Raw genomic sequence first — 15,970 nt, 5'->3', positions numbered from 1 at the left:
CAATAAATAAGGGTTCAAAAATAAAATCAACACTTCAAAATTAAAAATGGTTCATTTGTTTTTGCACCACCTGAATAATATGTAGTTGCGCCCCTGGTTGTGTTAATCCATTTGAGGAGCCGGTAGTTTATCTGGAGGAAATAAATGACGATGTAGAAGTTAATTAGACTGTAACATGCGCAGTCCGCTGCTCAACCACTGCGGACTGAGAAGACTTAGAAACCGCTGGAAGTAACTCATCCAGCGGATTTAACAAATGGAGCCTTCTGGGTTCACGTTACCCAGGAGAGCGGCGCTCTGGAGGAGCTGCAGACGTAACATCTGTCCGTTTCGGAGAAGCGAAACCACGCAAAAATAAATAAATAATCCTGGTAGAAGCGCACCCCGGACCGCACAGGGTAAAACACTCAGAGTTCAGTTGATCTGTTTGGATCAGACAGATCCAACTGACTGATTAATTAGCGCAGATTTTTCTGCAGATTTGAACTAGGAGGAAGTGCGTTCAGACCCCAGCGGGTGAAGTGATGCTAATTTAAGTGAAGTCGCTTAATTTATTATAAGTTATTGGGGCCAGTCAGTGGTTTTTGTCACTATGAGAAAATGTAGATACATTTATCTGCTTAATTTGTGATGGGATCTGGATTCACGGTGAATATTAACTAAACCGCATAAAATGCGACTAAATAGCCGATGTTAATATGATTGTAATTTCACGGATAAAAATAGTACATGACCGATTTTTTTTTTTTTATGTTGTCGGTCAAGATAACGTCTAGCGTGACCTGCCGCCCTGACACCAACTCACACACATCTTCATTCACAGTCTTACTTGTAAATCGATTTTTCTTTTCTCGGACATTTTGATGTTAGCTTGTCGATGTCTCAGTTTTATTCGCTGGGAAAATCAATAAGCAGCTTGAGGTGACTCTGCTGCTCTCTAGTGGCGAGAAGCAGTAATGTTGGCTGGTAAAAATCAGAATGCATTGTGGGAGATGTAGTTTGCAGTCAATTTGTGCTCAGAACCTATTTTAAGTAAATCATCGGCCTATAAAATGCTGGGGCCGGCCACATAAAATGACATGGTGGGCCACATGTGGCCCACGGGCCTTGAGTTTGACACATGTGCTCTAACCTCTTTTCAATGCCACCCAATTACCAAAAGGTTGTTGTACAAAGTATTGATTACCAATAATTGGGCCAATGATGAGTTTGTTAAGGATGATTTGACTCAAATTAAAGGTTGAATTTTCCTCTGAATTTCTGCTTAAGAAATATTTGAAGGCGTTTCATTCATCCTTCCCAGAGGTGGCAGTAAGTGAGGAGGGTACTGTACATGAAAGAAAGGCAAACATTAAAGACATACATAACAAAAGCATATACATTATAGAGAAAACTGTGTTACGCTTTTTCTTCTTCTTTTATTTTTTTACATAAGCTTTATAGCTGTAAATGCAACATAGCCTGGCTACAAGTGCAAGCACTAAATATATATAATTACATACTGAGTGCTGGATTTACCAGACACCACTTAAGCAATAACTGTTGCAAAACCGCATGTAACAAAATGTAAGAAACATAATTACATTGCATATTTGTTGCTATAGAAACATCTTGTTTTTCTTAAATAAAATGGAATACAAAACAAAGAAATCGCTGAGATGTCTACCTTTTTGCTGCAGCTGAGTAAATACTTGCCAAATACATTCCAGATTACCGGCAGATCGGGGATCAGTTGTTGTTGTTGTTGTTTAAATTGGTGACGCGGGGCTGGATGGTCACCCTCCTGACCGGCGTCTGGTCTGCGTTGCGGTTGGCCACCAGCTCCTGCAGCTGCAGGGCGCCTCCGCCGATGAAGCAGAACGCAGGGCAGACGGGGCCGGAGCAGTCGACGTGGCCCTCCCACAGGGGCCGCAGGGAGTGGGCGTCGTAGAACGTGACACGCCCTTTCTCAAAGTCAAGGCACACGCCGAGTCGAGGAGGCAGCGGGTAGGTGAGGCCCGTGGGGACGTTGTTGTTGGTGAGCGGGTCTCGATTGTTGCCCCCGTGGTTGTTGTGGTGGTGGTGGTAGCTGTGCTGGGGCAGGTATATCTTGCCCATGCCCATGGTGAGGAAGCAGAAGGGCGGCGCAGAGTCCAGCGCGTCCTCTGCTCCGCTGTCATGGCCGCTGTCTGGGTCGTAGCTTGGTTAAAAACAAACGCAGTGATGAATATTTCTGTGTCTGCAACCAAACCTGCAGTGACGTGGAAAACCAGCTGCCCCTGAACTGACCCGCCAGGTGTTGATCAACTGGAACACTGATCAGCACATTCGCTTGTTTATTTTGACGATGGCGTTTGACAAAATTTAGTGTTTACTGCCTGCTCCAGTTACTGTATTATGTTTTTATGGTGTAGAGCACTTTGAGCTGCCTTGCTGCTGGAATGTGCTGTACGAGTAAACTTGACCTTAAACTCAACCAAACTGATGTTGCGACCTTTGGCAGCACCAACCGCCATCAAGCCTTTGTGGTCACTGGAGTGTTTGGCGTTGACATGGAGGAACTTTGCCTCACTCGTCTTTTCTGAAACTGCAGGATTTGAGCAGTTAATTGAAGTGTTTTATTCTGAGCATTTTTCAATTCATGCCAAAGTATCTGATAGTTTTAAGTCCAAGACGAAATGTTTTTTTTTTTTATTGTTCTTTTATTTAATGAGTCATGAAGAAAGGTAACCTCATGTATAGCCTAAGTGCATTTGATATTAAAAGGTGTTGGAAAAATTAACGAGCTAGAAATCACAAGAGTTAGAGTCTCTTTCAGATCTTTGTCTACTTGCCTTTAGGAGAAAATGCAACGAGTTTCACAGTTTGTCTGTCAAAACATTCTCTGACAAACAAAGGAAATGCTCTCGTTTAAATACAGTCTCTGCCTTGTGCAAATATGTAAAATGGCTGTTTTTGTAGCTTTGTCATCTCACAGACAGTCCTCACACCATAAACAGGAAATTAACTTATGAATTTCACCTCTATTATCAACTGTGATGCTGCCAGACTCACTGGAAACATGGGGTTAAATGAGCAAAACGAACAACAAATGAGTAAATTAGTCAAAAAGGGTTTTGTATGTTTTTAGTTGGACTGAGGGCAAAAGTGGCTTTTTGGATTGTAAAGATTAGCAACTCCTGCATGATATATGCTATAAGAAGTCCACTAGGAGACCAAACAGGGCATAAATGTCAAAAAGGAAAGAAATATGTAGTTTCCAATTTTATTTGCAGAACAAGCTTTTTTTTATTCCGTCAATCTAACATGATATTTTCTTGAACCAACTCTTCTATAGCGTCTCTATCTACAGACTGATATTTCTATATTTTCTCTGCAAAATGGCTCCAGCTCAGACTGGTCAATGTTCTCAGCCTCTCCATTCCATCTGAGTTTCTTCCTACCGACCAGCTTTTCCTGTCCCTCAGAATCCGCAGCATGATGCTGCCACCGCTGTGTTTCACAGTCTGGAGTGTGTGTGTTTGCTGAACTCACCGAGGACTGGCCATGTCCTGTGGGAGGTGAAACCACTCCTGCAGTTTGGACTCCAACCCGACTCCAACCTGCTCAGCAAAAACAAGACGCAGCAAACGAGAAGTGAGGCCTCTTGTATTCAACGAGAAGCTGAAACAGCGGTTTTTTTTTTTCAGAAACGATCCAGAATCTAAAAATAATTTCTGAACTCCCTTCCAAATCGTTTTTCTTCTACAGTAGAAAATTGCTGTTGTTTTGTTTATTTAATTCACTCGAATCAAATAAGATAGGAAGGACAAATTAGATACAGATAACTGGATGTGAAAATTAGATGGATGGATTTATAAGATCTAATGTATTTGCATGACCCTTAAAAATATATCAAATCCTGCAGTTTTCCTTATTTTTCAATATGTACCAATTACCCTAAGCTCAACATTTTTGGTTTTAACTGAACAACATCTGCCTTTAATGTCTTTTTTTGAGAACTTCACTTCAACAAAACACAAAGAAAATACTTAAAATAGCATAAAATGCCACAATATTACTACAACAGTTTGTTGCAGTTTAATTTAAAAGACCCTGAATGAAATCCTGTTAGAGAGAACTGACAATAGTTCAACCTAACATGTGGTTCAATGGTAATTGTTGTTTAGGCTACAGTATAAATAAAGGGAATCAACAATTGTTTAAGTTTATACAATGTCTCCATGTGGTGCAACTAGAATGAACCTGCCTTTACAAGGTAGGATCCAGGCTCCACTGAGCATGCCCAGTAGTGTCTTCCTTGTGTAATGGCAACGTCCCCCACCAGGAGGTCCGACGTGAGGTGGCAGGACGTGAGCGCGTGGTCGGCGGCCTGCAGCAGGGAGAGACCGGGGACGCTTCGAGCCCCACGCTGCTCTTTGCTGACCACCAGTCGGTCAGCATGGAGACCCCAACGAGAGTCAAGGTAGAAATTAAGCACTGATAGAGAGGAGAAGGCAGAGAGAGGAGGAAGATACGGAGAGATCAGACCGAGAGTTATGAGAGAAGACGAGAAGGAACGTCAGATTTAGGAGCAGAGTGACAGAAGAAGTTTGGGAGATAACAGAAGGAAAGTTGTGCAGATTTACTGCCAGAAAGCATCAAGAAGAAAAGAGCAGACATGCACCTCCTCCCATCAGCACTGCAAGAGAAAAACACATTGATCTTTACACCGATGACTCAGGGAGCCAAATAAACAGCAGTTATCACCACACAGCTCTTACAGAAGGAAGCCTGGTTGTTGATAGGATAGCAGGAAGGGGAAACAGCCAACGGGGGGAATAGGGAATTCACCAGGCACACAAATCGACCCTTACAAAGCCCCGGATCTGAAGCCGATCCATTTTGTTAAGCCCCATGTCTTAACAAAGTGCAAAACTCATCAGCGCTCGGACAGATCTTGGTTTGGGAGCTAAAATGGGATGGTCTTGTAACAGAGGATGACATAGGGGTGCAGAGAGGAGGGACAGGGATGAATGCACTTCTTACGTTCTGTGGGAGGCATGTAGGCCGGGCAGCGTGGAAGTAGCACAGCTCAAGATGACAAGTACAAAGCTGTGAAATGGAAATAAGTGAGGGAATAAAGAGCAAGACAGTGAGGATGTGTCGGTAGTGAGAAGACTGTTGCAGAAAAAAGGTGGAAATGGAAAAAGAAAAGACTCATTTAGTTTTTTTTGTATTTCAGATTTTACTACTTTTACGACTGTGCCTATTTAGAGGGGCAGTGTTATGTAAAATGAAGTTTTTTGAGGTTTGCATCATGTTATAATGTTATTCCTTTGTCAAATACGTACTTAGAGTGTTGCCTGGATTCTTTCATGATTATTTAATCTTCATGGCAACCATTCAAATGTGCAAAAGACCTGGGTGGACGCAGCGCCACCTCAGAGGCGTTGCTCCTCCTTGGAGCTGCAGTTTTCAAGCTTTACTTCTTTCGCCTCACGGAGCAGCGACTCCCCGACTGAGCGCTTTCAGACTAGCCAGCAGCAATTAGCACACGGCTACTGGAACTGCACATCTGTTAAGCTCAATATACGAGCTACTTCTCAGTGCAGGGCTGGTAAAAATGTTGTTTTTACCTGCTCTTTCTGAAACTCCATCTCAGAGTTTCAGAAAGAGCAGAATTTTTTTTTTTTTTTTTTAGAGAGACAGAGGCCCGATTTCAAGCTGTTAAATTACAAAGTAGATTTTCTTTTAAGTAATATTTGAACATTTAAAATCAGGATTGAATCATAGCTTTTAATGAAGTTTATCTGCAGAGAAATCAAAGATAAAGAAAACCAGAACTAGTTGTGGCAGGCAGTACATGCCTCTGTGTGTGGATACAAGAAACCTTTAAGCTGCGCCCTTCACTGGGTGTCAGTCTCTGTTTGTAGAGCATTATCTATCCTTGTGCTGCCTGTTTCACTGCATTTCATTTTGTCTCTGTTTGGTGAACCACTAGACCCATCAATCAGTTTGCTGGGCTACAAAAGAAATGAGAGAAACAGACTATGAACCAGCCAAACTCTTGGCAAAGTCAAACATCGAATAACATCAGTGGCCAAAGAGTTAAGGTGCAGCTCGGAAAGTTAGAATATCATTTAAAATTTATTTACTGCAGTTTTCAAATAGCAAACTCTTTCACCTTTGAGAGTTATTATGCATGAATATGATTTACAGTTCATGAAAACCCAAAACACAAACAATTCAGACAAAAAAAAGGAGTTTCATACTCCTTTTGTTGGCCTGCTGAAAAGCATCTCCAAAAATTGAGTTTTATCTACTAAGAATACTTTGGACCGCTGAGTGATAGTCCAATTCTTTATCCCAGATTTGATGCTTCTGGTTTAAAACGAGGATCGAGGAAAATGACTCTGGAATGGGTTTTGACTCAAAAATCTCCTAACGCTGCTTTTTCAACCTTACTTTTTCCCTCCACTCAACTTTTCATTGATTTGCTTGGAAACAGCAATTTGTGGACAGCCAGATTCCTCAGCAATTAACCTTTAACGAATAACATTTTCCAACATGTTCAAATTTTTTGAGCGGCCTGTTCAAATTTTGCATGATTCATAATGTGGGTTTAATTTCGGGCTCTGCAAAGACACAAAATCTTACCAAGTATTTTTGGTCAAGTTTCTACTGCAAATATCCTAGTACACTTGAAGTAAAACTGACTTAGAAGTAACTTTTCAACACGATATAGGAGCTTGTTTTAAGTCAATAATTTCTTAATATTGATGAAAAAGTTCTTGATGTAATCTACCAGTGGAATAAGACACATGTATTTTTTCACTGGTAGATTATTTCACCTAAAATTAGTATTTTTCATCAATATTACAGAATTAATGATTTAAAGCAAGCTTTTATATCTTGCTGAAAAGTTACTTGTAAGTTATGTCAGTTGTACTAAGATATTTGCAGTAGAAACTTGACCAATAATACTTGGTAAGATTTTGTGTTTTTGCACTTTGTAATTTCATAAATTGTTTGGTGTCCACCCATTTTTCACGAACGTCTCTACAGGAAAAGCCAGTAAGAGGCGCTGACATGAGCGTTCCCCCACCTGGTGCAGGTGGGGTGTGCAGGTACACCTCCTCGCTGTACTCCCCGTAGCCCGCCTTGTTGCAGCCCCTCACGCGCAGGACGTACACACTGTCCATCTCCAGCCTGTCGATCACGGCGCTGGTTCCGCTCACTTCATCCAGCCGCTGCCAGCCCCACCTGGCGGCAGCCAGGCCTCCTCTGATCCCACCCCTCGAAGCTCCTCCGGGCACCACGCCTCGGCGGCGATACTCCACGGAAAAATGCCAGGCGGGCGCCGACTCCTGAGGCAGCCGCCAGCACAGGAAGAGCTGGTCGTAAGCCAGAGAGCGCTGGGTGTCGATGACGGGAGCCAGAGGAGCTGAAACAAGAGCGTGTTCAGTGTTTACTTTTGTTTGTATTCCCTCAATTTGTCTTTATTTTGGTTTCTTTTATCTTCATATCCATGCATCACCACTCTCTTCCTTACCTTGGATGAAGTTAAGCTCTGTCAGGAGTTTGAGCTCTTTGGAAACATCCAGCTGGAAGTGTCTGAAGGACGGATCAGCAGCCAAAGTGAAATGCTGGAGATTCTCGATTGCTTTGCTCAACCTGGTTCCATTCAAAAGCAAAAGAAAAACAACGTAAGAGGAGGAAAAGTGTTTACACAATGTTTTCAATAGGAAGGATTAAATGGGCTGAATAAAAGACAAGACCACTGCTATTCTACGTTTTTATTACTCCTAACAAATCTGTTGGACAGAGCCAAAAATAACACCTCATTAGTTCTCTGAACACGTCAAACTCATTCTTTTCTGCAGAAGACAAACTACCCAAACATTGTCTTGTGGGTCATTAAACCACTGAGCAATGCTTATAAGAAGATATGACTCAACCTTAGATTACATAAATATTATGCATCATTTAGATTTAGAGATTAATGCGGATTTGGAGATTGTTTTTCTTAGCAGTAAACGTCTGTGGCTTGTTTAAAGAGGAATCACATCACCAACAGCAGCAGTGAGATTTAATCAATCATGCAGCTGCAATGATCTAAGCAAACCCGTTTAGTTGTGAATTCTGATACTAATAATGTTAAAATTAAGGGATTTTAACATTAATAAATGTTAGTCTGTACCAAAATCAGATTAAAAACATCACCAGTTAGCACTTAGCCATTTGGTTTTCTCTCAGTATTAAGGTAAAATGTCTTTGTTTTAGTCTCATCTGCCCAAAAGGCCTTGTTCCAGAAGCCGTTTGGTTCATTCAGATGTAATTTTGGTCGGATAAGTGTTTCTCCTGACATCCCTTCAAAATAAGCCAAACACAACTTTAGTTTTTCCCCACCTGTTCCGACTCACACTGAAACATTTAACATGCTGGCAGAGATCTGTGGAGTCTGAGATGCATCTGTTAGGTTTCAGTTAATTTTCTGGCATTGCATGATTTGGTCTTTAGCCAAACCTGCTGTGATCTATTCATGACAACCTGGACAGCTGTCTTGATCAATTAGAGTAATCATTTTCACCCCAATCCAGATAATTTAGAGATGTTCCTTTAGCCCTTCTGAGATTCAAAGAGTGACACCAGAGCTAAACAAAAGAGAAAACCTGTTGTGTGTTTGGCGAGCGGCCTGCACGAAGCAGGGCTGGTCCGTCTCTTTCAGCAGCTCCTGGGTGAAAGCCATGAGCCCCGCATGTTCCATCAGGCCGCGTCGCTCCGCCACCTGAGCAGACAGCGCCTCGCCGCGTTTCTGCCGCGCCGCCTCCAGGGCCTGGGTGAGCGAGGCGTGACGCTCGGCGAGAGCCGCCGTCAGGTCCCTGATGCTCTGGGCCAGCTGCTCTCTGGCCGACACGCTGTTCACCTGGTTGTACAAACCAGAGAGGAGTTCACAGAGCTACGGTGGCTCCACGGGTTCAAATATAATCAGGTTAAAATTTTAAAAAGACTGGATGCAATGCAGGGAATGTAACACCCCTGCTGGGAAATACAAACATGTGATCACTGGTGTTTAAAAGCAAAGTAACTGATTTGATGCTTGAAAAATATATGAAAATTGCTTAAAAGCACAAAAGTAGCCAAAGGTGTGTCTGAGACATTTGATACTTTTTTCAGTCGATTTAATGATAACTGATGTCAAACTATCTGTAGCCCTCAAAAGTAAACTATTATGTCTCAAGATGAAAGAAACACACAGCTGCTTTAGGATGTTTTGGGGATTTAACTGCTAAGTGTTTTCATCACCTCAGTCTGAGTGATGGCGCTCTCCAGCTGAGTGATCTGAGCCAGAACTGTGTCCTGGCTGGACAGGATGAAGTTCATCTCTTTAGTTATCTTCTCCTGTAAACATAAACATTTTTTTTAAATCCAGTACTTTCCATGTATTAATCAAGACCACTTTACAAAATCAGGAGAACGTTTTTCTCATCAGAAGTGAAATATGACGAAAAGGTGCAATCGAACAAAGCAGTGCATATTTGTATAAAACCTTAAGAGCTTGGTAAGCTTGTGCCACTGGTAGGATTTTGTGTCCAGTGTGGATGCGCCGCAGTTTGCAGAGCGGGCAGAGCAGCCGCTGGCAGGACCTGCAGTAAAACTGCAGCTTCTCCTGGTCGTGCTCCGTGCAGGTCAGAACCTGAGCAAAAGAACACAAACAGACCTGAACTAATGCATGTTTAGAATACCATATCATCAAAAACGACATGCAACGTCAAATGTTACGACTTTCTTTCTTATTTTACTTAATATTTTTAAAGATTCTGCTTGTTACTGATAAGTGATTCAGCCTGCAATTCACAAAATAAGGCATTTAATGGGAAAATAGGCAGATTTTTAACAGAAATTTGCCTTTAGCAAATAATAAAATAGGGACTGTGTGTTATATGCCTTTATAGATTGTAAATAATAGGGATCAAAGGCCTTTATGCAGTTTAAATATGATAGATAGTGCTTTGCAAATTTTATATTCATCTTAAAGTTTTGTCAAGTTGTAAAACCAAATTTCAATGTTCTGTTAGGAATTGCATGTGATGCATCAACATAAAGCATTGCAGAAATATGTATTTTTACAAATGCAGATTTGAAAAGTGTTGCATGCAAGACCAGTGAACACACTAAACATGTTGAGTAAGAATTCAAAGTAGGTTTGACTTTTAAAACTGAATTACAAGCTCTCAGCATCTAAACTCAATCGAACTCTATTCAATCCATTACCTGAAAACTAAAATGTACGACATTTCTGTCCTACAAGGATAAAGGCTAAAGAGAGCAGTAATCCTGATAGTACCAACTCTGGAGCAATCATATCGCTGTACAGTGAAACATAGTGATGGCCGTATCATGCTGTGGGAAGTAAAGCAAAACGGATGGAGAGAAGGGATGAACGAAATGGATGGAGGTCAGGAGTGTCTAACCTTTGGTCTGAAATTGAGTGTCGGCTGGATGTGCTCGTGTTGTGCTCGGGGCGTTCCCCATGGGTGATAGAGCTTGAAACACTCGTTGCAGAAATTTGAGCGGCAGTCAGCACAGCCCTTGGTGGCCTCCAGAGTTTGAGGAGGCTTACAGAACTGGCACATCACGGCGACACTCCCCAGGCTCACTGTGTGTCTGTACCTGGTGCAAGAGTACAAAATAAGCAATTAAGAAATTATTTATTAAAGGTGACCTATGATGCTTCCTGGAACAGGTTAGGATAGATCTATGAGCTTTACAAATCATGTTTATTAAATTTTTTACACAAAATTATTCTTAGATAATGAGATTTCAATCTGGTTAGTTCTAGATCTCCTTTCAGAATGAGATGTTTAGGGGCCTGTTATCACTTTAAATCCAACTGAACCCTGCAGCCCCCCCCCCTCTCCCCCAAACTCAACATTTATACTTGCAGTTGAAAATGGCTGCAAACAGATGTACAATTTTACAACCGTACATTTTTGAAAAGCAGAAGCTGAGGCTCCTGCACAACTAACAACAATGCAGCAAGTGTTTACTGGATGGTAAAGTACCAACAAAGCCCTTGTCTTTTCCACCAGCGGAACTTGAAATGTGTTCAAGTTCCGCTCGGGTTGCTAGGTGACGGGTGGAACTCTGCTGAGGTTGCTAGGTGACGTGCAGTGCTGGCTGGAGGTTTTTGAAACGACTCATTTTCCAGACACCAAAAAACATTAACTTATTTCTAAAAAATGCCTGGGTGTTTTTGAAGCGCCTGGGCTGTTTTCAGAAGCAGTAAAGACACAAATCAAAGTACAAAATGTGTTAAATGTGAATTTTAGATCATAAGTCCCCTTTTCAAGGATGATGTTGGCCTCTCTTTATTGTGTAGGTCAACTGAGTTAAATTATGTAATTTTTATTAAAAAATAAATTAATTAAATCAGACTGTTCATTGGCTGTAAAAAATTAAGTGTTGGAACAAAGAATGTCACAAGCAGCAACAAATACTGGGGAAAGTGAACTGTAAGCTGCTAGACTGTGGAAAAACAGTCATTAAATGTAGCCACTGTACAGTATGTTGTAGTGCACAATGTGCAAGATTTTTTCACAGTTCAGCTGCAGCTGAATAATCAGATCTGGACGTGATCCCACACCTCCTTGGTTTATTAGCACACAGCATCACTCCTTAATCATATTTTTAGCCAACTTTTCACAGCTTTCAAATTATTATTATTTTTTCTAGTTTTTGAACTTTTCCAGACTCTGTAATTGTGATAATTACCTCTCCACAATGCGCTCCAATGTGAGGTTGCGGAGACAGTCAATCAGGCCCTTCTCGCCCAGCTCGACATCCCGGCCGCAGGGGACGCAGGGGAACATCATCACCAGAGGAGGGCCCTCCTTACGCCGTCGCCCTGGATACGTCCCGTGTCCGGGAGAGCGAGGCATGGATGGTGAAGGTGGATGGGGGCCTCAAGCCAAATCCAGAAGACCAGTTAAATTTAAGCCAAAACAGGAAATGAAAACAAGTAGAGTACACTCTCTGTACCTGATCGCAGCACTCGGTCAATGGGCCGCTGCTCGTGTTTGGGAGTGGGCCGGCGTGCCTGACGAGGAGAGCGCGTGTTGGGCGTGGAGGCCGGAGAGTTGGGCTCCGGGGGGAGTTCTGGGGGTGGGTAGCCATTGGCCACCAGGACCTCTGAGGCACACATCAGGCAGACGCTGTGCTGGCATGGCAGAACCACGGGCTGCTTGACGATCTCCTTACACACAGGACAATGCAGCTCGTGCTCCAGACTCTTCATGTTGGACTGCAGGGAGAAAAGTTACGGGACATTTAATTATCTGAAGACGAAATGAGAAGCGTGGAAATGCAAAAATATTAGGGAACAGGCTTTAGCTGAAAATGTTTTCATTAAGATGTAACCAGGAATTACTGAGGATAAGGAATAAAACTGTCCCAGACAGCTGCCACTGGGCGCTAATCATGTTAATTATAGATAAAGATCAAATATTAAATATTCAGCCTTTGCATTTCTTATATAACAGTATCCTGCATGGACAAGAGCCGCTTGACCAACTTCAGAATATGCTTTATAATTCTATGAAATTAACCTCATCTTTATTGTACTATGCATGTAAATGTGGTGCATTAATTATACCAGCAGAACTAAGATGTGAGACTAAAATGCAAACAAGTGTGAACTGCATCGTGCATTATGGCAGCAACGTGCTGCCATAATGCACGTGCTGCCATAATGCACGATGCAGGATAGAATGGATTTTATTTTATCCTCGAACCAACACTCACGTTTAGAGCTGACGAGTGGCAACGCAGGTCAGCTGAAGCACATCAATTTGACAAAAAATGCAATAAATGTGTTAACAGCTGGAAAAACCAAACCCATGTTCTACTCTTCGCTTCTTATGGAGAGTTTGGGCTCGCAGGTATTGAGAAACAATTTCTTCCTGGAACTGTGGACTCTCTAGAGGTTTTAAATTTTACCCAATCGCTAACGTTTAGCCGTGACCCATGTAAAGCGCCAGCTGTGTTGAGACCTAACTCCCTTTCCCCTCCTCCTTTCCTATTTTGTCCTCCACCCCTCATCCCTGCCTTCTTCCATTCTTATCTCTACTTCCCTCATCTCTACATATTTCATTCGTCTCCCACTTGTCATGCTTGTTCCTGACCCATCACCTGTTATCTCCTTCATAACTACCTTTCTTCCTTCATTATTCATATGCAATCCTTCCCTCATCCACTCAGCCTGTTTACTACCATGTCTTACTTTCCTCATCACTTTCTCCTTCTGTCATTCCTCATCCTTTAGCCCTAAACTTCCACTACCTCCTTCATCCTCCATCCCTCACTTCTTATCCTTAAGTCCTTCATCATCTCTAATCTCTCATCACTATCTCCATCTTCATCCCACGTCAATCCCTCCTCCCTACCTGCCTTCGTCACAACTCCCCCTCCTCGCCGTCACATTGTTTCTATCTGGGGTAAATGTCACAGAAATTGTAGCCACACAAACACAAATCCTGCTCTTGAAAAATATACCATTTGTAATACACTAGTCACATAAAGAAGTGTGATTTGTATCACTAAGCTTCACACAGTAACTGTATTTGCACATTTATTGGTATTTATTGATGCTTTTATTGAAAAAAGTGAGGGGAAAAATAGCAAAACTACAGTTTTTGGGGTTTTTAAATGTAATTAATAGAAATTTATCGTGACAACCATAAATAAAAATTCTTATCATGATAAATGATAAATGATAAACGAAACGATACTGACCTTTCATCCCCTATACTCCCTTTGTCCCTATTGGCATCATCCCAACCTCCGTCTCCATCATCCCAATTTTCCCTATCCATTCATCCCTCATCCCCTCCTACCTCACTCTTCATCGTTGCATCCATTAGGGCTTTTAGCAATCCCCTGGGTAGCATCTCGGGGTCTTTATCTGTCTGAGGCGGAACCCCCTGTCTGAGTCTCCATCTCAGACTCAGATGGAGTGACTTCTCTTCATCGTTGTGGTCCAACCTTATGAACAGGTTGTGTTTGCGGGGCACTGTGACATCTTACTACATGTCTCTCTCTGACATGCTTCAGCAGATGCCCTTGACACACACCCTCAACCTGAAAGCAAAACTGTTGCGGGTCCGCTGCAGCCATCTCACTCACCATGAATTAACTTCAAGCAGAGGACGAGACTGCCTGAATGTGCTGCACAGGGGAATTTGGTAATTTTGTCACTGCTGTATGATGTGATGGAGGAAAGAAAGCAGGGCAGCTCATCTCGGCACACAGAAGTGGCCACAGGAGGCCATGCAGAATATGGCAGGGCAACAAAAACCGGTAGCATGCGGACTGATGAAACCTGCATCTTTCTAGATATAAAATAATAGAGCTGCAGATGTATTGGCTAAAACTGAATTAGCCTTTGCACCTGCAAATAAATCTAAGCTAGCACACTGTTGGAGCCAGAAAAGAATGTGGAATCACCAACTTTATCCTTCAGTCCACCTTTTTTTTTTTCTTTTTTTTTTTTTTGCCATTCTCCAATGTCAGCGCCGGCCTGTCTGTCACCTCCTCCAGCATTCACATTTCAGGCCACTACCGTGTTTTCTCCTGCAGACTACAGAAACCACTGCAAACTGGGACCTCTCTGCCTCCTTCTTAAAATGGTCAGTGCGCATTGCCGCTGGTGAGGGCGTTAAAGCAGGCGCATCCTTACCTTCACCTGGAATCTGGGCGCCATGACGGCAGGACTATATACGTGCTTATAGCCACTGTATCTCCCCGCATGAGGAGAGCGATGTCGCTCTTGGAGAGGAGGGGAGGGGTTTGAGGCGCTACATCGCCAGAGAGGAGGTGTGAAAAAAGGCACCGTGCACACACATAGGTGCAGGTCTGCCTGCTCTATTTCTACTCTCAGATCGCTCGCTCTGGCCACCGCTGCTGAACCTGACCGCTTCGAGGGTGGTGGTGGGGGGAAATGCCTCCATTGCACACCGTTTTTTCCCCCTCAGCAGCAAGCAGGAGTCCTGCATCCCGTCTCCATGGAAACAAACATCCAAGGAACCCAACCAAAAAAAAAAAAAAAAAAAAAAAAAAAAAAAAAAAATTAAAGAAAAAGAAGCGCGTGGTCTCAGTCACCATTTCACGTTTAGAAATGTGCAAATTTTGAAAATACTTTCCGATCTGATCCACACCAGTCATACAACGCAATTATCGCTGGATGGAACCAAAATGTATTGATCCTCTGTTTCATACTAATCTGTGCGCGAACACTGTCCCTTTAAAGCAATTTTCACCGAGCAATCAGCATAAAGAAAATTTACTGATTTTCTATGTACATCTCGAGACAAATCCAAATACAACCTTAAGATACTCACGCTGATCCGAGCCAAGGCTTCCATCGCTGATGAGGCTGTTTTCACATCCATCTCTGCCACATGAAGAAAATAGCTGCCCCCTGCTTTCATCATCTGGATGCAACTCGACACGTATCCAGACCGCAGATCTTATAGTGCATGTTAAAAACACGATTACAAATAATTATAATTGTTCATCCGGTGAAAAGAAGCAGCTAATCATCCCTCCTGAAAAGCCAATCTTGCGTGTTATTTTTTTTCTCTCTCTGTCTCTCTCTCTCTCAATAGATGCGCACGGATAAAAATAAGCATGTTGGCATAACGTCACATCATGATGCGTTTAGATGGGGGGAAAAAAGAAGAAATATTTACTGCCAATGTAATATATCCACGCTGAGTATTAGCAGATGCCTGTAGCTTTATTCCTCACCCAGACATCCCGCCCCTCATCCCAACCCCTCCCTCACCAGATGCCTTCAAATGGCGAGGCACACAGCGGGGAGAGAGCTGGATAATACTGGGAGAGAGAAAGGAAATGCTCTGGGGTCTCACGCTCTCTGCTTATTAGTTAATAATAATAATAATAATAATAATAATAATAATAATAATAATAATAATAATAATAATAATAA

The 15,970-nt window shown here is 42.4% G+C and overlaps 1 protein-coding gene across 3 annotated transcripts; it reads right to left on the bottom strand.

Annotated features, from left to right (window-relative positions):
- Positions 1-1,250: 1,250 nt before the first annotated feature.
- Positions 1,251-15,800, bottom strand: LOC106954698 (tripartite motif-containing protein 46-like). 3 transcript variants are annotated; one of them, XM_015044398.1, is made up of 12 exons: positions 15,360-15,800; positions 12,004-12,265; positions 11,737-11,926; positions 10,437-10,635; positions 9,512-9,658; positions 9,268-9,363; positions 8,634-8,887; positions 7,514-7,635; positions 7,067-7,405; positions 4,229-4,458; positions 3,514-3,581; positions 1,251-2,179 (listed from the first exon to the last, which is right to left on the bottom strand). In XM_015044398.1, the coding sequence occupies exons 1-12, from the start codon at positions 15,450-15,452 to the stop codon at positions 1,729-1,731; spliced, it is 2,451 nt and encodes an 816-aa protein (XP_014899884.1). In that variant the 5' UTR covers positions 15,453-15,800; the 3' UTR covers positions 1,251-1,728. The 3 variants fall into 3 exon arrangements, with proteins under 3 accessions (XP_014899884.1, XP_014899885.1, XP_014899886.1); XM_015044399.1 differs by lacking the exon at positions 15,360-15,800 and adding an exon at positions 14,699-14,973; XM_015044400.1 differs by lacking the exons at positions 1,251-2,179; positions 3,514-3,581 and having other exon boundaries at positions 4,450-5,073.
- Positions 15,801-15,970: the final 170 nt, after the last annotated feature.

Source organism: Poecilia latipinna, unplaced genomic scaffold (genome assembly GCF_001443285.1).
Source record: "Poecilia latipinna isolate Pla-1442-1.1 unplaced genomic scaffold, P_latipinna-1.0 Scaffold673, whole genome shotgun sequence".
NCBI lineage: Eukaryota > Metazoa > Chordata > Actinopteri > Cyprinodontiformes > Poeciliidae > Poecilia > Poecilia latipinna.
This window is presented reverse-complemented; position numbering and strand designations above follow the sequence as displayed.